The sequence below is a fragment of the Hippopotamus amphibius genome, chromosome 7, assembly GCF_030028045.1.
Source record: "Hippopotamus amphibius kiboko isolate mHipAmp2 chromosome 7, mHipAmp2.hap2, whole genome shotgun sequence".
In the NCBI taxonomy this organism is placed as follows: Eukaryota; Metazoa; Chordata; class Mammalia; order Artiodactyla; family Hippopotamidae; genus Hippopotamus; species Hippopotamus amphibius.
Window position 1 is genome coordinate 11,489,548 of NC_080192.1, and position 23,033 is coordinate 11,512,580.

The 23,033-nt window shown below is 50.5% G+C and overlaps 1 protein-coding gene across 1 annotated transcript in view; it reads left to right on the forward strand.

Moving 5' to 3' along the window:
• The window catches only part of CACNG2 (calcium voltage-gated channel auxiliary subunit gamma 2), a 110,468-nt gene extending 100,402 nt beyond the window's left edge, over positions 1-10,066 (forward strand). The window contains exons 3-4 of the mRNA XM_057742749.1: positions 7,819-7,959; positions 9,100-10,066. Of these exons, the coding sequence (XP_057598732.1) occupies positions 7,819-7,959; positions 9,100-9,635 (677 nt within the window). The 3' untranslated portion in view covers positions 9,636-10,066. The remainder of the gene's footprint in view (positions 1-7,818; positions 7,960-9,099) is intronic.
• The last annotated feature ends 12,967 nt before the right edge of the window (positions 10,067-23,033 follow it).

Genomic DNA, 23,033 nt, shown 5'->3' on the forward strand with positions numbered 1-23,033 from the left:
TTCGCGCCCTCCGCCCACGGAGACAGTTTCTGTTCTGTCCTGGTTCATTTATTTAAGTGCTGGATGCCACCACCACCACGCTGACTCCACGACCTGCACTTTAATAAACATCAGTCGAGGTAACCCCAGGCCCGTGAGAAACAGCAATGATATGCTCGGCTGTGTGAGAACTAACATTTCCTGGTGCTTGTGGGTACCAGGCACTATTCTAATGGCTTCAAATGCGTTGACTCATCATCCCTCATCGCAGCCCTGGGAGCTGGGTGTGCTGATCGTTGCCCTGCAGCTGAAGAGGGCACCGAGGCTCGTGGCGGGGGGGGGGGGGGGGGGGGGGCAATGTAGCAAGTGGGATGTGCTCAGGCCGATCACCCCAGAGACCACAGGAAGTGGGAAAGCATCCAGGACCTGCACAGGTGGCGCTCCCAGAGGAAGCTCGCTGGGCTCCGCAATTCCTTTCCTATGTCAATAGATGTCACAGATGTTCACGGGACCTTTGACCATGTGAGTGCCTGCCTGGCACTTTATACGTTATCTTCATTCATCTCACAACAACCCTAAGAGGTAGGTACTGTTGGTGTCCCCGTTATACAGATGAGCAAGGTGAGGCACAGAGGCCACACAGCCAGAGGATGGGCCAGGATGGGACCCTAAGTGGTCCGCATCAGGAGCCCACGCTCCTAACCACCACTCTGGACGGCCCTCCCTCCCCCCCCTTCCCCTGCCTCTCCCCTCCTCTCCTCCTCTCTCCCTCATCACTCTCTCTCTCTCTCACACTCACACACTCTCTCACACTCACTCTCACATGCATATACAGCAGCCCATCCCCTTTCACGGTCACTGGCTCCCCATCTAGCACAGTGTGCAGGAGGAGCGGGCGAGAGATGCCCCAGAGCCTAGAAGCTCCTCCCAACCCAGCACATCTGCGATTCTATCCCGTTAGAATGGACCAAATTCCAAATGGAATAAAGAGCTTAACACCATGCCTGGAAAATAAGGAGTCCCCTTCCCCATCTACCTGATCATGGCGACTATTTTGATTGAAGGCACGACCAGACCTGGCTGGCCTGGCTGAGTGCTCCCTGAGGGGAGGTCTAGCGGGGGACAGGACCACCAGGGATGGATAAAACCTTAGGGATCATCTGGTCCAACTTCATCAGAGCCAGACCTGAGACCCAGAGAAGGGAAAGCCCACACTCAGGCCCTAAGACAGGCCAGGCAAAAAGTGAGTACCAGGCAGAGATCTACCCACCTCTCGCCATCCCACCCCCACAGACTATCCCCCCTCCTCCCCTGCCAGACTGAGTGAGGAAGCAGGACCCCGTGTGCAGCCGTCTGCCTGTCCTCCGGCTATGCCCTCCATAGCAGGATACCATAGGTGCCGGGCCCACAGGGCGCTGGATCACAAGATGACTTGTCTACAGAATTCGGCCAAAAGAGGGTGAGAGAGGAGTTTATGGCTGAGGCCACCACCTCCAAAAGGCAAGCCGTCATCCCCTCCTAGGTACTTGTGACACTCTTCATTTCTGTCACCAGCATAGAAGACAATACATTGTTCATAGTCTACTAAGGTTCTCTGTTTTCAAAAGCTTCCACATTCATCCCATTTAATTACCCTGTAAGGTAGACAGAGTTCCGATTTTCAGCCCCATTTTCACAGACAAGGAAGTGGAGGCCCCGGGGACAACAGGAAATTGGTCCAAGGTCTTCCCGAGCCAGTCACCAAACACTGGGGCTCCTCAAGCCTCGAGGTGAACCCCCGGCTCCTGTGTGCAAGCTCTGCTGTGCTCACCTCTGTGCCTGCAACCCCCCCACCATTTACAGCTTCAGCCCAGACTGCACCTCTGTGCCCCAATCTTACACACTCGACTGCCCCTCCACACTCCACGTGCATGTCCCCAAAGCGCCTCAGACTCCACATGCCCCAAACCAAACCTTGATTTCCCTCCCCTCATCCCTCAGGCTCGATCCTCTCCCAGGCCCGTAAGTGGTTGTGTCCAGGCAGACAGCAAACCTGAGACCCCGAAGCTATCCTCAACACCACCCTCTTCTCCACCCATATCCACCCATTTGCTTCACCCCCTAAACATCCCCCAAATGCACCCACCTCTGCCCACACCCTGTGTACCCACCCTGGTCCCAGCACCACCGTCGCTTGTCTGGTCAGCAGCAGTAGCTCCTTCCTGGTGCCCTGTGACCACCCTGGACCCCTTCTTAATTTATTTGCTTCTTTTTTTTAATTTTTATTGGAGTATAGTTGATGTACAATGTTGTATCAGTGTCAGGTGTTCAGCAAAGTGAATCTGTTTTATATATATACATATAATCCACGCTTTTTCAGATTATTTTCCCATATAGGCCATTCCAGAGTATTGAGTAGAGTTCCCGGTGCTATACAATAGGTCCTTATTAGTTATCTATTCTACATACTGAGTGAAGTAAGTCAGACAGAGAAAGACAAACATCATATGATATTGCTTATATGTGGAATCTAAAAAAAGGGTACACATGAACTTATCTACAAAACAGAAACAGAGTTACAGATATAAAGAACAAACCTATGGTTTCCAGAGGGTAAGGAGGGTGGATAAATTGGGAGATTGGGATTGACATATTCATTTGCTTATTAAAATGCAAATCAGATCGTGACAGCCCTGCTGGCTTTAAGGCCTTTAAAGGCGACCCATGAGTCCTCGTGTGGCCTGGCCCCGGCCTGCCTCACCTCCCTTAGAGCTCCCCAGAGCCCCAGCTTCGTGACCAGCCCTTTCAAGTCCCCAGACGAGCCGTGCTTCCTCCAGCCCTTGCTCATGCCTCGTCCTCTCCCTAGAACACCCTGTCTCTATTATGCCCAAATAGATTCTCCTTATCCATCGATCTCAGCACCAACATCACTCCCTCAGGGAAGCCCTCCCCAATGCCCATGTGAGTTCAGAGGATGCTCTGAAAGCAGGCGGGGCGGGGGTGATGCAGTGGTTATGCACAGAGAGCCTAAGGTCAGACTCCCTGGGTTCACAAAGCCAGCTCCTCCATTTCCTTGCAGGGTGGCCTTGAACAAGAGGTTTAACCTCTCTGTGCCTCAGTTTTAGCCTCTGTGTGATGGTGGCAATTATAGCACTTACTTCATGATGTTGTAAATGAGAACTAATGGGTTCACGTATGTACACAGTCCCAGCATACACTGATCCTTCAGGCAACATCAGCCATCTACAGATGACATTAGCCCGTCACTTGCTTTCATGATGCCATATGGCTAACTTGCATAGCACTTCATCCCAGCTGGTAATTACATGTTCATCTGTGCTATATCTCCTTCATGAGAACGCAGCCCTATAAAGGGATGCACCAGGCCTGGTTTTGTACCTCTATGCCTTCTGTGCCCAGCTTGGAACCAGGCATGGTGATGGCCACTCAGTCAAGAGCAAAGCATCTCCCCACTCTGGACCACGCAGCTTTTCCCCAGTACAGTGCATTATGCTCTTGGCCTGGGGTGGCCAAACTGCGATGGTTAGGCCGAATCTGGCCCACCAACTGTGTCTGTAAGTAAAGTTTTATTGGAACACATCCACACATATTTGCTCACATGTTGCCCATGGCTGTTCTCATGCTACAAGGGCAGAGCTGAGTAGTTGCAACGGAGACCATATGGCCGGCAAAGCCAGAAACATTGACTATGTGTCCCATTACAGAAAAAGTTTAGCGATGCCTGCTTTAGGTATTTGTAATCTCTTTGAAGCCAAGGCCCATGGCATCATGGGGTTGGTAGGAGGTTTAAGTGGGCTCGTTCATGGAAGGCACTTAGCACAGGGCCTGGCACATAAGAAGAGCCCCAGATAAATGTCAGTAGGTGTTATGCAGTTCCAAATGCTTACTCATAGGAGATCAGTAAATACTTGTGCACTGAATAAATGAGATATTTTAGCAGTAAGACCACCTGAGCCTCAGTGGGAAGCCAGGACAATTCATGGGGAAGTTGTGTCTGGCATGAAGGGGAAAGGACATCAGGAACGACAAAAATTGCTACCTTTGACTGCCCGCCTGGCATCAGAAACAATACAGATATTACCCAATTTAATCCTTACAATAGTGTTTCTCAAACTTTCAGACACATACAAGTCTTGTTACCAGGATCTTGTTAAAATGCAATTCCTTTTTTTAGTATTTTATTGAGGTATACCTGATTTACAATGTTGTGTTAATTTCTGCTGTACAGCAAAGTGACTCAGTTATACATGTATATATTCTTTTCCATATTCTTTTCCCTTCTGGTTTATCACTGGATACTGACTATAGTCCCCTGTGCTCTACAGTAGGACCTTGTTATCCATCTCTCTAAAATGCAGATTCTAATTTGGTACAGCTGAGTTAGATGGGGGTGGGGCCTGAGAATCTGCATTTCTGCTAAGTGCCTCCCCCCCCCACCCCCACGATACCCATGTTGCCGGTGCTCAACTGCCCTTTAAGCTGCAAGGCCTAGGAGCTGGATATTATTATGACTCTTCCCATTTTACAGGATGGGGAAACTGAGGCTCAGAGAGGTGACGACGCTTGCCCAAGGTCACACAGTCAGTAAGTGACAAAGCCAGGATCTGAACTTCAGTGTGACTAACTCCAAAATCCCCATTCTGTTTGTGATGTTGCCCAGCCAGAGAGCCCTCCTTCAAGAGACTGTTTCAGTGTAAGGGTCCCTGCCTGCTCGAAACTAGCTTCCTGCCAGCCTGGATCTGGGTCCCGTGGACTTCAGCCTTCCTAGGCTTGACACTGTTTACTGGCGCCCCCATTACCTTTTTTCTGGGCAAAGAGGCCTCTTCCAAGGGAGGCTGGTATCTGGGTTGGCTCTGCTGGAGTGAAGAGGCTTGTGTTTGTGTTGCCTGCTTGTCGCCATATCATAAGCTGCTTTGACACCTTGTGAAGTGGTCCTGTTTTCTCCACATTGCTCTCTGCTGGCGGCAACACAGCAGACCTCTCCCTCCAGGCTCCCCCCTCCAACCCCACATGCACGTGTGCACGCACACTCACACACGTGCACACGCACAGCATCTCATCTCCCTCCACGGCTGAAGCTCCTTCTCTCTGCTGACAGGAAGGCTGAGCTGGGACATCCAGGCTCCCACAGCAGACCAGGCTAACCTGGAAATGCCAGGCCCAGGGCTGCCAGGAGGCGTGAGCTCTGAGGATGCAGTCCCGGTCTGACAAATGCAGTATACTGCAGGCAGGAAGAGCCTGCTTTCTTGGAGGGAGGAGGCCAGAGACCTTCCTCTGCTTTGCTTATCTGAGCGGCTGATGCTGCCCCTTGGAAGTCACACCAACCTCTCCTTCTTTCTTTATGCTGTCATGTCCCTTTCCAGTTGGTCAGAAATCATATCCACATGGAGAGAGCAAAAGCATTAGAAATCACCTAATGGTCTACACCCATTTCACACGTGGGAAAACCTGAGAGGGCAAGGTACCGGCCTCAGCCACACAGCAAGTGGCAGAGCTGAGACCAGAACCCAGATCTCTGGACCCTGCAGGATGCTTTCCAGGGTCTTTGAAAGCCCCAGAGAGAGAATCCAGGGTGATCCAAAAGTTGGGCTGATCTGAGCTTGAATCCTGGGTGGCTAGCTGGGTGGCTTTGAGCGAGTTACTTCACCTCTCTGAAACAGCTTTCTCATCTTTAAAGGGGGGGGGCCGGGTGGGCAGTGGTGGGAAATACACCCTGCAGGGGTGTTACAAGGATTAAATTATAAAATGTACATCAGATTCAATGTGGTGTGGGTGCTTCACCAATACTATCTCTTGCGCGCTAGGTCTTCAATACGCTCTCACCATCCCTGTGTACTTACAGAGATGGGCATCCAGGTAGCTGTAAGTGTGCACATCTGGGCATGCGTGCCTGTGCAGGGGGTGTGTGGGTTGGGGGATCAGTTGGGGATACAGCTTGTCATCTCAGAAATGACCTGCAGGAAGAGAACATCCAGTCGGGTCTGGGTAGGAGGCAGCCCCATCTTTGCCTGCAGGGGGAGAGTAACCCATCTGCCCCCACCCTCTCACCCCTGCTTCTATATGGACAGCTCAGGTTCCCCCTCCCCAGGATACAGAACTCCACCCTCTTCAAGTCCCCCCAAAATAATCCACTCATTCAGTATCATCACGAGCAGTGTAGACGAGTGAGGATCCAGGGATGGGAAAAGGGTTTTACATTGCACGTCACAGCCAACTGCCTAAAACTCTCTTAGAAAAATTCTTCACGTTCTATATAGAAAAATTCTCTTCTTCACAGATTCTTCGTGGCCACACTGCCACCAGAAGGAACAAGGGCAGGGCACTGGGGGGAGGCACTTCCCCTCCAGAACATATACCCCCTAGCCAACCTCTGGGCAGAGCCAAAGGGCCCTCTGTCTAAAAGCACTCAACTTCCTAGGTTGCCATTCAAGCCACCCAAGCATGTCAAGAAAGCATCGCTTTCCATACAGTAGCCTCCAGACACTTCTGCCTCCTGCCTGGCCACGACTCCTAGGACAGGCAGTTAGAGGTCCTGAGGTCACTCGCTGCCTATTTGAATCTGGATGGAAAAAAATATTTCACTTTCCAGACACACTTTGTAGAGAACTCCACACCTCTGGGTCATCTTTCAGACACTGTCCCCCACACCTATACACCCCCAGCTGCCTTCCCTCTGCCCTCAGCTGTCTGTGCCCCTCTGGGCTCGATATCCTCCCACACGCCGGAGTAAAATATTCTTTAAAATATTCTTTTCTTCTCCTGCCTATTTGTTAGTCTTTCCTTCTTAAATTGTCCTGAAAGCTTTTTTAATTCACTTTTTTTTGTTTTTGTTTTTCTCTTTTCTTTGCAATGTGTCAACTTCTTCCCCTTTCTGGACCACCTCTCCACAGTTATTCACAAGGCGAGCTTGTATCAAAGGCTTACTGTGTCTTTGGCTTTGAACTAGGTGGTGGAGACAGAACCAATGAAGAGAGAGAACTAAAAGAATAGCTGCCTTCCTGGCTATCACGGGATCCCACGACCTATGGTGGAAGCATATATGTAAACAAATATTTACTATAATAACTATCATTTATCAAATGCTTACTATGTGCCTTCAGAGACTCATCTAAGTACATTATCAGAATTAACTCATTTAATCCCCACAACAATCTTAGGAGGCAGGCGCTATCACCATCCCCATTTTACAGGAGAGGAAATTGAGGCACGAAGAGCTGAGATAACTCACCCAAACTTACACAGCTAATAAACGCTAAAGCCAGAGTCCAACCACCAACCCCTAACCACAATAACACACTGCCTCTCCATGTGCCCCAAGTGCCTCAAAGTGCAGAGGAGAGAGCTAACAATTTTGCCTAAGGAATTCAGGAAAGGCTTCGTGGAGGAGGGGACTTTTGAGCTGGGTTTTGATGAGTGAATAGAAGTTTGCTGAGTGAAAAAGAGAAGGAAAGACATTCTAGCAAGAAAGCTCGGGATGTCAAAAGTCAGAAATGTGCAACAGTATGTCATGGGAAGTTTGCTGTGGCTGGACAAGAGGGAACGTGGGAATGGGTAGAGACCAAGTCTCCCAGGGCCCTGGGGGCCTCGTGAAGCACTGGGGTTTGATCCTTGAGGAAGTGGGGCATCCCTGAAGGGTGTGAGCTGGGCAGTGGCTTGCTCCCTCTCCCTCCCTCTCTAGTACTGAGAAACAACCTTCACTCTGGTCCTGTGTCCATAACCCACCCTCTACCCACTCCCCACCCTGCTCCTGCGGACTGCTCTCTCTCCTCCCTCCTGTGTCCCCCGTGATCCCCATCTCACAGCCATGCTGCTCTCCCCCCCACCCTCCGTGTTCTCCAGGGGCTGTGAGGGCCTCGAGCATCTTCCCGATCCTGAGTGTGATTCTGCTCTTCATGGGTGGCCTCTGCATTGCAGCCAGCGAGTTCTACAAGACTCGACACAACATCATCCTGAGTGCCGGCATCTTCTTCGTGTCTGCAGGTAACAGCCACGGAGCCAGGCGGGCCAGAGCCCAGGCCCACCAGCGGGGAGAAGGCTGAGGTTGGGTGCCCAGTGGGAGGACCTGGCAGAGAGAGGAAGGGAGAGTAGAGAGGAATATCTGGGCCTTGCAACAGGCTGGGTTGCAGGGAAGGCCGGCTGTGCTGGGGCTCCCGCACTATAGCAATGCCCAAGCCCCCCACTGAGTCCTCCAGGACTGTTCCCAGACCCTGGCCTTTAGCCCAACGACCCATCTTTCTCCCACCTCCTGGGAAAAGGCCCCAGTCCCAGGATCCTTGTAGGACACTGGGCCTAACCTCACTCGCCCTCTCCCCTCACTGTCCTACCCACTATGGGAGCAGACAGGCACCCAAAACCACATTTCTCAGCCCAGTTACATGACGAGTCAAACTGGCTTCAGATGCCAGAAGAAGAACATGGGCTGCAGCACGAGCCATTTAATAAGAACGACTAACATTTAAGCAGCACTTAAGCAGCACGGGCAGGCTAACAGCTTTCACACGAATTAACGCACATGTAGTAATTCATATGTGCTCACATGTATTAATCCTCCCCGTGGCCTGACAGGAGTAAGTCCTATTATCATACCCATTTCACAGATACGGAAACTCAGGTGATGGTTACCTTGCCAAAGGCTTTGCATCCAGGCAGTCTGGCTCCAGAAGCCAGTCTTAACCCCCTGCTACGCCAGCTTCAAATCCCTGTGCAGCCTTGAGAAAGTTACTGCACCTTTTCTACAATCTGTTTTCTCATCTGCAAACCCCTTGAAGAGCACTCAGCAGTGAAGGCAGGTAGTGAATGCTCAACCAACAATATTATTATTATTATTACTACTACTGCTACTACTCAATATATTGTAGAATGCCCCTCTCTTCTCTCCCTTCTTCCCATATCCCTGTTTCCATTAGCTCTTCCTTTTGCGGCTCTCTCCATAAGGAATGATGGAATACTAAGGCGATGCTTGAGACATCCCTCCAATCCCGCCCATCCGTTCTCCATGAAAACACTGGACCAGGGAAAGCCCATCCAGCTGTCCCTGTCCCTTCATCCTGCCCGGGGCCTGGTATCCTCCTTGGAAACTAACCATCATTCTCTTTGTTTCCCCGCCCCCTCTGCCCGCAGGTCTGAGTAACATCATTGGCATCATAGTGTACATATCTGCCAATGCCGGAGACCCCTCCAAGAGCGACTCCAAAAAGAATAGTTACTCGTATGGCTGGTCCTTCTACTTCGGGGCCCTATCCTTCATCATCGCCGAGATGGTCGGGGTGCTGGCCGTGCACATGTTTATCGACCGGCACAAACAGCTGCGGGCCACAGCCCGTGCCACGGACTACCTCCAGGCCTCCGCCATCACCCGCATCCCCAGTTACCGCTACCGCTACCAGCGCCGCAGCCGCTCCAGCTCCCGCTCCACCGAGCCCTCACACTCCAGGGACGCCTCCCCCGTGGGCATCAAGGGCTTCAACACCCTGCCGTCCACGGAGATCTCCATGTACACCCTCAGCAGGGACCCCCTGAAGGCCGCCACCACGCCCACCGCCACCTACAACTCCGACAGGGATAACAGCTTCCTCCAAGTTCACAACTGTATCCAGAAGGAGAACAAAGACTCTCTCCACTCCAACACAGCCAACCGCCGGACCACTCCCGTATGAAGCCCACGGGGGCCTCGCCAGCGCCGCCACCCGCCGGGGTTCCCCGGCAGAGCCGGGAGGAGGGGCGCGGCCCACGGGGTGGGCCAGGGGGTCGGGGGGAGGGTGGGGGAAACCAAACCATCCACGGGGGGCACAAACCTTCCAAAAGCAAAAAAACAAAAAAAGAGAAAAATATAATAAGTAAATTAAAAAAAAAAAAAGAACAACATATGAGAGGAACAAAGAAGCAAAACAATAGGAAATGTGCAAAAATATAAACGAGGGAAGGAAAAACAAACTTTAAAAAAAAGCAAGAGAGGATAAAAATTAAAAATAGAAAATAAATCTAAAAGAAAATGCATGATTTCCCATGTACCATTATTTTAACATTTAATAAAAACCAATTTAAATGAAAACATACAAGGGAACCAAGATAATATTAAAGCAAAAAATGAGAAGGAGCAGAAAAGAAGGGAAATGTTCTTTGCATTTATCAGGGGTTTATGTTACTTTTTTTTTTTAACGCGGGAGAGTTACTTTTCTGTTCCCTTTAACCCCAAGCGGGCTCTGCCTCCCTGGGTGAGTGGGGGGTGGAGACTCAGGGGCCCCGGGGCCAGGTGAGCCTCTCGGTCACTGCCAGGTCCCTGGAGCCTCCGGATGGGTGCCCCAGGAACGCTGGGCAAGCTTGGTGGCTTGTGAGCCGGCTCCACCCAGCACTGACGGGGCAATTGTAGGCCTCCAGGTGGCCCAAGAGTCCCTGGTCCCTCCTGTCCGAAAGGTGCCTGGAAGGGGGTGCACCTGGGGCTTGCCCAGCTCTGGGGTTCCCAGTCCTTAATGGTCCTTAACCCACTGTGATGACTTCCTAGGCCTTGAGGGAAGGGAAGGAGAGGGGATGGCTGCTGGTGGCTTACCGAGATGCCCAGAAAACCCCGGAATCCTCAGGGTGAGCCTCTTGGGGTCACTGCCCCGAACTCCTGTCCTTGGGGTCAGGAGATGCCCACCCCCCGGGGGATATAAAGCATCTCTCCCTCCTCACCCCTCACCTCAGGGCCACGCGATGACCCTGGGGCGATGGTGGATCCCCAGGCTCATAGGCCCCCAGCCCTTTGGGAGAGGGGTTCACTGATCCTTTGGGGGTCCTGGGACTCGCTGAAGCCCCCTCAGGGCCCAGCGGGTCCAACAATGACACTGCAAAAAGGTTTCTTTTTACAAAAGAAAAAGGAAAAACAAGTGGTGATTTTTTTTTTTAATAAAAAAACCACAGACTATAAATAAATGTAAATATACAATAAGTGGATTTACTTGCAAGAAAATCAGATAGTATTTTTCTTTTAATTCTTTTCCAGCTTTAAACTGTGAAAACAAACAAAAAAAATGGGGTGGGGTGGGGGACTTAAAATTTAGCAGGGAACTTGTAAAGAGAAAACAGAAAACAAATATACAAATCCATTTTAAAAAACAAACAAGCTGTTGTGGGAGAGGGGAGCTGGGCTTCAAGCAGGAGGGAGAGGAGAAAAGGCCCCAGGGGCCTGCAGGGGCTGTGACAAAAGATCTCTTCCTTACTCCAGGAAAGTGCTGCTAACGTGAAAGAGAGAATCCCCATCAAGAATCCGGTCTACACAAGGGAGATTGCACACCCCGCTCAACATGCATACACGCACATACACACGCACACACGCACAGACACCACGCACAGTCCTCGAAGCCCAGTACCGGAATCACTTGAGGGGATACACACGCAGTCCAAACCCTTCCATCCCCTTCCCCAACCAGAGGCAGGATTCAGAGAAGACTGACTCATGCCCTCCAAAGCCACTGATGACAAAGCGCTATAATGGTCTTTATGCTCACGCGCGCACGCCCACCGCACCATGGTCACACATGCCCACGCGCGTGTGCGCGCACACACACACACACCCCGCTCGCATGCAAGGAAAGGGCACCAGCCTAGAACCCAGCTCTGGATTCTGGAACCCCTGGCTGTGTGGCTTCCCTGGGCCTCAGTTTCCCCCTGTGTAAGCATGTGGATGAACCCAGATGAGCTCCAAAGGCCCGTTCTTCTTCTTGGTGTCCATGACTCTTAAGATCTGCCACCTGCCCAGAGGAAGATGCCAAGGGATGACCAAAATAGCTGCCATCCAGCCCCCAGACATTGAGAACATTCCCAAATCATCAGCTAGCCACTCAGCCACACACAGACACACACACACACCATATGCCTCCTCACTGTGCTCCCAACCCCCTGCCCCACATCCAATGTCAAAGCAAAAAATACACTCATGTGAGCAAACGTATACTGCCCTTCAGACAGAGAGGGAAAGGTACCAGAGGTCCCCAAAGCCACTCTTCATTTTGTGTCCCCTTTCTTGAATGCCGTAATCCCATCGCAGAGAGCAGAGGGGACTTCCTTGGGAGAAGATCAGCCACCAAGCTTCCCCCACTGTCTTTGGGAGTCAGGGAAAAGGAGGGTCCTCCAAGGTTTGCTGGGAGAGGTGGAGGCTGAGGGATGGAGAACAGAGCTTTACAAAGTTTGGTCCCAGTGTGAGGACCAACCCCCAAAGTTAAACTCAGACCATGGACTAAAGTTTGGGGGCATCCCACGTTGCTCCCCTGTCTTCCCAGAGCAACAAGGCCAGTTCAGAATGAAAGAAAATCAATCACTTTCCCAAGCTCAAATTTTAGCCCAGCCTGCCAGTCACTCTGCTGAAGGTGGGGCCCCTGCTGTCCTCATCAGCATGGCTTGGTTTGTCTCTTTCTTGACACTGGCCTGGCCTGAGGCTTCTTAAGTTGAGCTCTGGGGAGTTGGGGGGCATGGCTGGAAAAGCTTTGGGGGCTTGCCCACTCCCAGCTGCCCTTCCCATCTTTTGTCTGGGAAAGGAAAGCTCTTTTCTCAGGTCAGTAGCAGCTGGAACCCTAAACCCAGCCTGAGCCACAAGACAGAACATCTGCCCGCCAGCCCAGAAGTACACGGGAGGCCATGGGGGCCCCAGGACAGAGCCACGGCGGCCAATGCCAGGTGTGGTGGCCACCCAGTATTTCTCAGTCTGGGCAGAAATCACAGTCTCTCCCTCCCCACTTCAACCTTGCCCACTGCCTCACCAGATTTCAAACCTGAAAGGATCAAGGACTAGAGAGAAGGGAGAGGCCCCAAGAAAACAGCAAACACTTGGGCATTGTCCAAAGAGGAAAAGTGGCCCCAGTTCTCTGAGTTCTGGCAGAGCGTCCGGGATGCAATCAGCGCTCCTTCCCAGGCCATGAGACCTGGGGCCTGGGTCCCCTTGAGGAAGGCCATCGGGGTGGGGGGTGAAAGGGCTAGGGGGCCAGGAGGGAAGGAGCTGGGTTCGGGACTGCAAAGGCGCCGCTTGCCAGGGTGGACGATTGCTCATGTCCAGCTCAAACCAGTTCAAGAAACCAACCTCCATTTTATTTTGTTGGTGGGTCCTTTTTTTTTTTCAGACTGTTAACAGAAAAAAAATTTTAAAAAGCTGAAAACTAAAAAAAGAAAAAAAAAGAAAAAAAATCCTGGTACATGAAATAAAGATTTTTTTTATAGCTTGGTCCTCATTTCGGTGGATTTCTTTCGTTTTCCCAACTCCTGGCATCTCATTTAAAACCATCCTACAGCCTAAAACTGAGAACTCGGATTCTCAGACTTGAGTTGGGGGATGGGAGGCTTAGAAGCCATGCAGTGGACTATCCCTACTCCCTAGGTCACGAGTTTCCTCTTAAATATCCCTTACTGATATTTGCATATCTCCAGTGACGGGGGGCTCACCCCCTCCATAGGCAGCCCCAGCCCATGCAGGGTAGTGCTCATTGATAAAAGTCTCCTCCCCACAGCAAATTTCCATCCACCTCTTCCTTGAAACTGGCAACAATACATGAATACCTTCCCTTTTCAGCGTAACAGTCCCTCAGATATTTGAAGGCCATGAGTATGACATCTTTGAGATTTCAGTTTTAGGACAAACCAGCCCCCGTCAACATCCCCATGACAGTCCAGGATTTCAGTTTTCCCCATGAAAGTGTGCAGCCTGGAATGGACGCGACCCTGCCGGTGTACTTAGAGGGCCCCCTGTACATGGTGCTCCTCAGAGGGGGCTGTGGACTGAGAGACAAAGCGGGAGGGAGTAGCAGGGGGCCCCGGAACTCTCCTAACAGGAAAGGAAGATGGGATGGGTCTTAGTCTGCTCAGGCTGCTATAACAAAGTACCATAGGCTGAGTGGCTTACACGACAGACATTTATTTCTCACAGTTCTGGAGCCTGGAAAGTCTAAGATCAAGGTGTCAGCAGATTCGATTCCTGGTGAAAACAATCTTGCTGCTTGCAAACGGCCATCTTCTCACTGTGTCTTCACGTGTCAGAGAGAGAGCTCTGGTCTTTCTTCTTTTATTATAAGGACGCTAATCCCATCAGGTGGGCCCCACCCTCATGACTTCATCTAAACCTAATTAACTCCCCAAAGCCCCACCTCCAAATACCATCACAGTGCAGGTTAGGGTTTCAATATATGTATTTGGCGGGGACACAAATATTCAGCCTATAAAGGAGGCTGACCTAACAGGAAGATTTGACCCTTGACATGAGAGGAAGTCCCCGTCTGAAGGCAGCTAAAGAACTAGTCCACCCACGTCTGGCCCTGTTCTGGTTAAACTGCCAGAGTCAGGTATTTGAAGGATGGCTGTAAACTCCTCTAGAAATGCATTTAAATACATTTAATTTGGTTCATTTGGACTTGGAAAAAAACTGTCATATGGAATAGGGTGGGTGGAAAGAAGGTATTTCAAAATCAAACCAAGATTTTAAAAGCAGACAAAAAGTACTCATCAGTTGGCAAATTATAAAATGCTTCTTCTTATAGGGGCTGCCGGTGCCCACCTTCCCCCCACCACCCTTACTGAATTTACTGTCCTTGACTCAGAAGGATAATAAATGCCACGACAAACAGGAAAAAGAAAAGCTGACCAAAGCTTGTTTAAAGTGAAAACATTATGCTACATCGCTCTGAAAAGAGAAAAAAGCTTCCTTCCAACATCTACCATTGCAGACCAAAAAAGCATTGAGGTCTCATTCATTACAATGGCTGGGATTCACTGGCCTGGTTATTTTCATAGTTTCATCTGGAGAGCCAAAAGAGTGATCTATGAGGGGTAGCCCGGTCACCTTAGAAACAGCCATAACAACACCCAGTGATGGGGACTAGGGAGGGTCCCAGACATCACAGCCCAAGTCCTGACACAGACCAAGGCTTCTTCGTGAGCTCCGGGAGGTAGGGTCCCTGGGAGGCAAGATGCTGTCTAAGATGTGGGGGAGGAAGCTTAGTCATTGTACAGCTCTCCTTGGGGCTCAAGAGAAAAGAGATGGCATTCAGAGGACACCTAAGTGACACAGACCTAAGAGGAGGCCCGCCCCCACACCCGGGGGCCCTGGAAAACTCCCCTGTAGAATTGGCCAACATTCAAAACTCCCTGCTCAATTCAGCCCAAATCCCCTCGGGCCACACTGCCAAGCTTCACAGCAATCTGAAGCACCTCTCCCTCCAAATTCACCCCTAACATTTGCTCGTCCCAGGACTTCACTGGCAGTCCAGTGGTTAACATTCCGTGCTTCCAATGCAGGGCATATGGGTTCAATCCCTGGTCAGGGAACTAGGATCCCACATGCCGTGTGGCACAGCCATAAATAAATAAACAAACAAACAAATAAGATTTGTTGGTCCTAGTGCAAAGGTACAAATGCTCCCCCTCCCATGCCATCAATCTAAATAGTTAACAGCTACAAATCAAACTAACATTAAAATATATTCTATCCTTCTATCCTGACAAATCTATCTCCCTGATGACCTAAGCTACGAGGTTTGAAACTAGAATTCTCAACCCCCTCTGAACTCTGCTCCCAAAAGTGGCACAGAGCAAGCCCGCCCTGGCTTGAAGCCCACCACCCGGCCCCCTCCCCTTCCTGTCTCCAGCTCCACTCAGCACATGAGGGGCTTCTCCTACAAAGGGCGTGCCCATCCCAACCTACACATCCAAGTTCCAGCTGCAGCCACCTGAAACAGCGACTCCTCAGCCACTGCTCAGGCCAGTCCAACCTCAAGACAGATGGTGGCCAGCCCTGGAAGCTGACTCAGAAGCCTTTGGGCAGAAATTCTGAATAGCGGGCCCCAGAGAGCGAGGGCTACAAGAGAGGTGTGGGCTCAGGGTGAGCACATGACCTTGGCCTATGGACTCCTTCCCACAACGGGGAGGGACACGGTGGGAGAAGGGCCAGAGCAAGGTCCTCTAAGCCTAGAGCACCTCTCGCCTGTCTAGGGGCAGCTTAGCCTCACTCTGGCTTTTGAATATAGATCTCAGGGTCCAATCCAAGGGCTCTGACTCCCAGGGTGGAGGGTGGGGGGTCAGGTAAGGGGCTGTAGAGGTCAGAAGACCTATCCCTTTATGGAGAAAAGATACCATTTAGAGTCCAGAAAGGGCGAACAACTTGCAAACCAAACTTGCAAAGTGCACCGACTTCAAGCATTTGCCAGCCCTAGAACCTGACCTCTGACATCCCCAGCCACCCCTTCTGATGGAGGTTTGAAGCTTTCCTTCTCCCTCCTCTGTTCACGCTCCAAGCTTAGAGAGTCCTCCTTGCAGGAGTGCTAACATCACCAAACTCCAAAAGCTCTGAAAGTGTCTGTTGGGGGGGTGAGAGAAAGCTGCTGTCTCGGTAAGTGTCTAGACCTGCCTAACAAGGAGCATTTGGACAGGCTTCCAAGCTGATGCTGAGAAAGCGGGCTGGTAGCCAACAACCACCCAGCTCCCCTGGTGCCCAGGCTCTGGAAAGACGTGTCTGTGGGCCAGCTTGTAGGGACTTCCCCCAGGCCAGACCGGAGGAACTTGGCCTGCCTGCCCTCCCTGCCATGCTGCCACAGACAGAAATCCAGCATGTGCCAGGACTGCCTCCTACAGGCTCATGCGAACCCACCGCACACATCTCTCCACTCTGTGTTCAGTGACGCCACACTGGCACCTTGAAATTGGCTTTGATGGGAGTGTTTACACCACAGAAATGGGCAAATGCTACAAATCAGGCAATTCTTTTTTAATGAGAAGCTGATTGTCAAACATCAGCATATCACTGCATAAAGCTGTAGCCATGCTGTGTGCATGTGAGTTCACTCACACACACCCCTGAGGCACATTCATAGCCCCGACAGTGCGTGTGCCTATATATGTGTACATATGTATTCTTATGTGCATGCATGCACACAAACACACACACACACACACACACACACACACACACTTATGGAATTAGATTCACTCACACGAATATATCCATTCAGTCTGTCAACTTTTCTTGACCACATTCCTTCCACCATGTCTTAATGTTGGTCCCAAGTGTAGACATGACAAGGAAACAAATGTTTCTGCAGGAAGTGCTCAGTAGAGACAGGACCATGGACAGGGAAACAGAGACTTGCTGAGAAATGTGATATGCTGCACACAGGTGTGGTGAGGAGGGTGAACTAACACGGCCGGGCACACAGAACAGGTGGTGCTTCAGCGAGATGTGCCACATGCCGCACATATTTCTCTATGTACTTAATCTACATGCACTCGTAGACCCGTCTGTGCATTCACGTGCACAGGTAAGCATGAAGGTACATATATGATGTCACAGATGCTCACATCTATATGGACACGTGTAGCACACGCATATGTGTGTGTGTCTATACATGCTCAAAACATCGGTCAGAACAGAGGAATGCCACAGTAGGTGAGATGGCCCGTTTTTGTCACCAGAAGTACCCAGCCCTGAAGCAATAAGCCCAGCCTTCCTCCTCCTCTCTCTTTCAGCCTCCCTCTCTCTCTTGCTCTGGCTCTCCTTCCCCAAGTCCCCCTCACTTTCTCTCCCTCCTTCCTCTCCCACTGAGTTACCCATCTGTCTCACCTCACCCACACTGCTATGCAAAGAATCCCACGGGATTAAGAAGCAAATGGTAAAATCACCCCCAGGCACCTCTCTTGGCCTCTACTATTCAAAGCTGAGAAGGAGAGAGGCCCACAGATGTGCTCTCGATGCAGCCCTCTGAAATAAGCCCAATAAGAGCAAGACTGTCTGTCATTAAGGGGAGAAGGAGAGTAACCCTTCCCATCCCATTCAATTCAGGAAGTCTGGGATGACCTGTCATGGCCCTTAAACAGTTCAAAATCTCACAGGGGTGATAAGGGTGATAGGGATGTGAGACTCAGACACCAACATAAGGCAGAATGTAGTTAGCTCTCAGAGGGTGACTCCTGGGGGAGAGGAGGGAGGAGGGGAGGGAAAGGGTAGGACTTGAGCTAAACCGCTGTTTCTTTATGTCACTCCCTCACTCAAAAACCTTCAATGGCTCCTCAGCACCCCCACAGTAAAGCCTTTAATGCCCTCCCTGGCCAGCCCCCTGGTTCTCTCTCTTGCCACAGAAAACTGGAATTTGGGGGAGCCTACAATGTGTCGGCTGCTACCGAATCACATATTATTATAGCTTAATAAGCAAGTATTATCACCCTCTTTATAGATGTGGAAACTGAGGCTCAGAGAAGCAGGAAGTTCTGGGGGATTAAGAGGTGGACTCGGGAGTTACATTGCCAGGGCTCAATCCAGGCTCTAACCACTTACTAGCATTACAACCTTGGGCAAGTTATCTATGACTCAGTTTCCTCACCTGCAAAAGGGACATGATAATGATAGCACCCAATGCATAAGGTTATTATGTGGAGTTAATGAGTTAAAAGCATTAGAACCGTGTCTGGTACGTAACAACAGTTATGTAGCACTACCTATTTAAGTGAACACTCAAGAAACAAAGCCATGGCACCAGGATGTACTCAAGAGGTGGCAGGGCTGGGGTTCAAATTTAGGGGTCTCTGAGCCCAGTGTCCTCATTCGCTCCCACTACCCTGTCCCATTTCCATCATCTACACACAAAAACATACACAGAGTCACAGGTGCCTTCACGGAGGGCTGCTCAGAGCACAGAAGGGCAAGGAGAAGGGAGGCGGCAATTTTCCCTCATAGGAGCCTGGGAATCTGGGGGACAAAGGAGATGCTAAGAGAGGCGTCACAGTTCACAGTTCGAGTTATGAAAGCCCTCGAAAGCTGAGGCTGAGCTATAACCACCTTCTTCCTGGCACTGCCCTAGCCTGGCTCTCAGGGACACCACAGGGCACTCTGATGCCTTTCATTTATTCATTCAGCCCCTATCATGTGCTGCTCTGTGCTCAATGCTGGGGGTAGCAGCGATCAAGAAAGACACAGCCCCAGCCTCCGGCAACTCATGTTCCAGTGGGGAAGAGGAAAAATTAGCAAGTTAAGAATCAGATAATTATATAATCACAAATCTCTCTGAGACACTGACTTTCAGCTGAAATTTGAAGGGTAAGGAGGGAAGCCCAGGAAAACAGGGGATGGGAGAGAGGCGGAAGTTCCAGGCAGAGGGAAGGGCATGTGCAAAGCCTTGTTTCTTGAGACAGGAAAGAACCTGGCCTGTGAGCATGTCTAAAAGATGATCAGGGACTTCCTAGGTGGCACAGTGGTTAAGAATCCGCCTGCCAATGCAGAGGACATGGGTTCGATCCCTGCTCCAGGAAGATCCCACATGCCACGGAGCAACTAAGCCCGTGTGCCAAAAAAAAAAAAAAAAAAAAAAAAAAAAACCTGAATTTAAAAGATGATCAACCTTTATACTAGATGAGCAAGGGACAAGTGACACAGGAGGAGGTGGAAGAAGTGGGCAGGGGTCGGTCCTCATGGGGCAGGCCTTTGAATTTTATTCCAAGAGCAAAGACGGCCCCTCACCCAGACATGACATGGAAAATCACCACTGAGTTTTCCATGCAAATTTCACCAAGCCAGAGTCAGGGCTAGACACAGTGAGAGCGGCAGATATAAGTAAAACACATTCCTTTCCTGAAGTTCATAGTTTTATTTGAATTATATACTTGTGATTTGCAATCTGCCCTTTTCCATTCAATTAACGTTTATTTATAAAGCTCCTCCCAAGAGTGGAAGAGCTTACAGCAAAAGATACATAAAGAAAAATGGTGTTAGGGACTTCCCTGGTGGCCCAATGGTTAAAACTCTGCGTTTCCACTGCAGAGGGATCGGGTTTTATCCCTAGTTCGGGAACTAAGATCCTGCATGCCAAGTGGCACGGCCAAGAAAAGAAAAGAAAAGAAAAAGGATGTTAAAGGTAGAAACCCAAACCATGGGAAGGAGAAGGAAGCAATATGACAAAAGTAGAAGCTTCTTGGCAAGCAAGGCAAAAAGAGAAACATCATAACTTCTGTAGCTTTCATGGTCAAAGTCAACACTGCAGTTGCTGTAGAGAAGAAAATTTTTTTCTTCATCTCATACTGTCTAGAAAAGAGAGAAAACACACATGAAATAATAATTTACAACTCAAAGCTAAAAGTACAGAAGGCCAAAAGAGTGCCCCAGACAGAAGCTGAGATGAAAATCTTAAGATCCTTGCACCTCAGAACATGCACCCCTTGAAAGGCAGCAGAAAAGGGTCATCAGGAGAGCATAGTGAGTAGAGTTAGAAAAGCCTGTATTTGAAGCCCAGCTCCATCCTTAACCAGCTGCATGATGTGAACAAGAAACAGCCTTGGACTTCCCTGGTGGTCCGGTGGTTAAGACTCCACGCTTCCAGTGCAGGGGGCACGGGTTCAGTCCCTGGTGGGGGAACTAAGATCCCACATGCCAAGCGGCATAATCAAAAACTAAAATAATAAAAATAAATTAAAAAGAAACAGCCTCAGGCTTCCCTGGTGGTGCACTGGTTAAGAATCTGCTTGCCAGTGCAGGGGACACGGGTTCGATCCCTGGTCCGGGAAGATTCCACATGCCACAGAGCAACTAAGCGCGTGCACCACAACTACTGAGCCTGTGCTCTAAAGCCCGCGAGCCACAACTATTGAGCTCACAACTACTCAAGCTACAGAATTTATGATGTTTCTCTTTTTGCCCTGCTTGCCAGGTAGCTTCCACCTGGAGCAACCCTTTAGAGTCAATTGTTTCTGCTCAGGGGACTGGCAAAGGGTTAACAGAAGTGAGACTCAAAGCTAAGCATGAAGGGTAAGGAGGCCTCTTCCCTGGGCTCCTTGACAGCAGAGACATGACTCACTTTTCACTTGCTTGGCACATGGCAAGACCTAGGAATCTTAAGAATTGAATAAAGGTGAACTGAGTTGAACTGAGCTGAGTTGAACTGAACTAGACTGAACAAAACTGCAAGGTTGAATGGATGGAGGGTGGGTGGTGGATGGATAGTTGGATGGATGGATACATAGATGGACGGATAGATGGATGGATAGATTAATTGATAGGTGGATAGATGGATGATTGGACGGATTGATGGATAAAAAGTTGGTTTGAGAAATGGATAGGTTTTTAGATACTAAAATGATGGCTGGATGGATGGATGGATGGATGGCTGGATGGCTAGATGGATGAAAGTAAGTTCAGTGACCACAGCTGGTAGGGAAAGCTGGTACCTGAAGGTACAGAGGTAGAAATGTCCCAGGTATGTTTGGGAAACACTGAATAAATCATTGTGACTGGGCCAGAGGGCTCATGCCAGGGACAAACAGAAAAAGAGTAAACACCCACATTCCCCCTCCTACAGGAGTAGAAGGAGGCACTGGGGAGGACGCTGTGCAGGTTGTGTGCTTGGTGGCTTCTGGGAAGGGAGGAGTTAACAGCAGGATGGCTCCCCGGCCAGCTGCGACCAGGGTGACACTGACAGATTACAGCGTGTCCTCCGCACTAATAACACTGCGGCGTCCGCCTCCCACCGCTCCCCAGCGAGCTTCGGCTCCAGCGGATCAATACCAAAAGGCACATATTGAAAATCCTCAGCCAACTCCCTCCAAGGTGTGGATGCTTTAAAGGACTGAACTGCAGAGTAGGAGGGACCTTCAAGACCAGTTCATTCCCTGGACCCGGCACTTCTTGGGCCAGGGTGATGTCCCATTCACCTTGGCATCCCTGTCCCGTTACAGGGCCGGGCAAGGACAGCCCTCTCCCAAAGTTTGCTTAGTGGATAAATCAACCTCCTGGCCAACACAGGAGTCCTCACAGAAACATCTCTACAGCACATGATCCCTCGGCCTCTATTTGCATACCTCCGGTGACAGGAGGCTCTCCACCACCTCCCCCAAGCAATGAGAGTCTTCTTTGTTGGACAGATTTAACAATGAATCATCTTTCTTATTCTGAGTTAACCCTTCCTCCTCTTTATTTGTCCATGGATTTCTATTTCCTGCCTCTTTCTCTTCCCTAGCATCCTCCCTTCCCCTCTTCCCAAACCATCCAGTAATCCAGTCCTCACTTCCTGAGGTGCTGAAGTCACATGATTGGGGAGGGAGAAGAAGGGAATCTGCACCCACTGATCACCCGCTCTAGGCGAGATATGTCAGAAATCTACACAGGTCGTCTCATGTAATCCCCTGGATGTCCTGCGAGGTAGGCGCTGTTATCCCCGTGTCACAGACGAGGACCCTGAGACTCAGAGAGGTTAAGTAACACATCCAGAGTCACTCAGACACACGGCAGCAGAGCTGGGGCATGAATCCAGGTCCGTGGGCTTCTACGATGCCACTGCAGCTCAGGGGCACAGCGTGAATATTTCCCACATCTTATTCTCAGCCTCAGTCGAGTCTGGAAACAACTTAACTAGTCCTCTAATCCCCCACCCCTGGGGAAGAGGGAGGTACCCGTTCAAGGTCACCAGAGCCAAGGGGCTGCCCAGATTGGGGGCTCTTCCCCGGGACATTGCTGCCTCCCCCCACCTCTCCCCCTCAGGGGCCGTAGCCTCCAAAGAGCGCTTCTCATGAGAGGAAACCGGGCTTCTGAGAGAAAAGGCTGATTCCAGGACTGGGCAAAGGAAGGCGCAAGATGAGTCTGGAACATCTTGTTCTTCCAGAAAGCCAGGGAGTTACCAGACGCCTGAGGGCTGGGTCACAAGGCTCAGTATCTAACTAGACGGGGCCCCAAACAGGAGAGGTGACGATCAAACAAGATAAAATCCATATGTATTACAGGTTATTAACATGTTACATACACATTACTGTAACATGTAAAATTCTATCTATATGTAGGCTCCCCACCCTGCCTCAGAGAGCTCTGGGCACTGTGGACACTCATTCGGATGCAGCCTGGAAACCTCCAGAAAAGGACCCCGAGCCCCCAGCCCATCCCAAGCTGAGCCTCTCCCAAACCCTTCCACTCCCCACCCTCCGACCCCGCCTTTCCCTCCACGGTGAAGAACAGCAGAAGCAATAAACTTCTGTGAAGCACTGACTGGCACGGACCTCTGGGGAGGGAAAGGATTTGCCCAGAATCCCCCACAGGCCACTCGGGCCAGACCTCCCGGGCACCAGAGCCC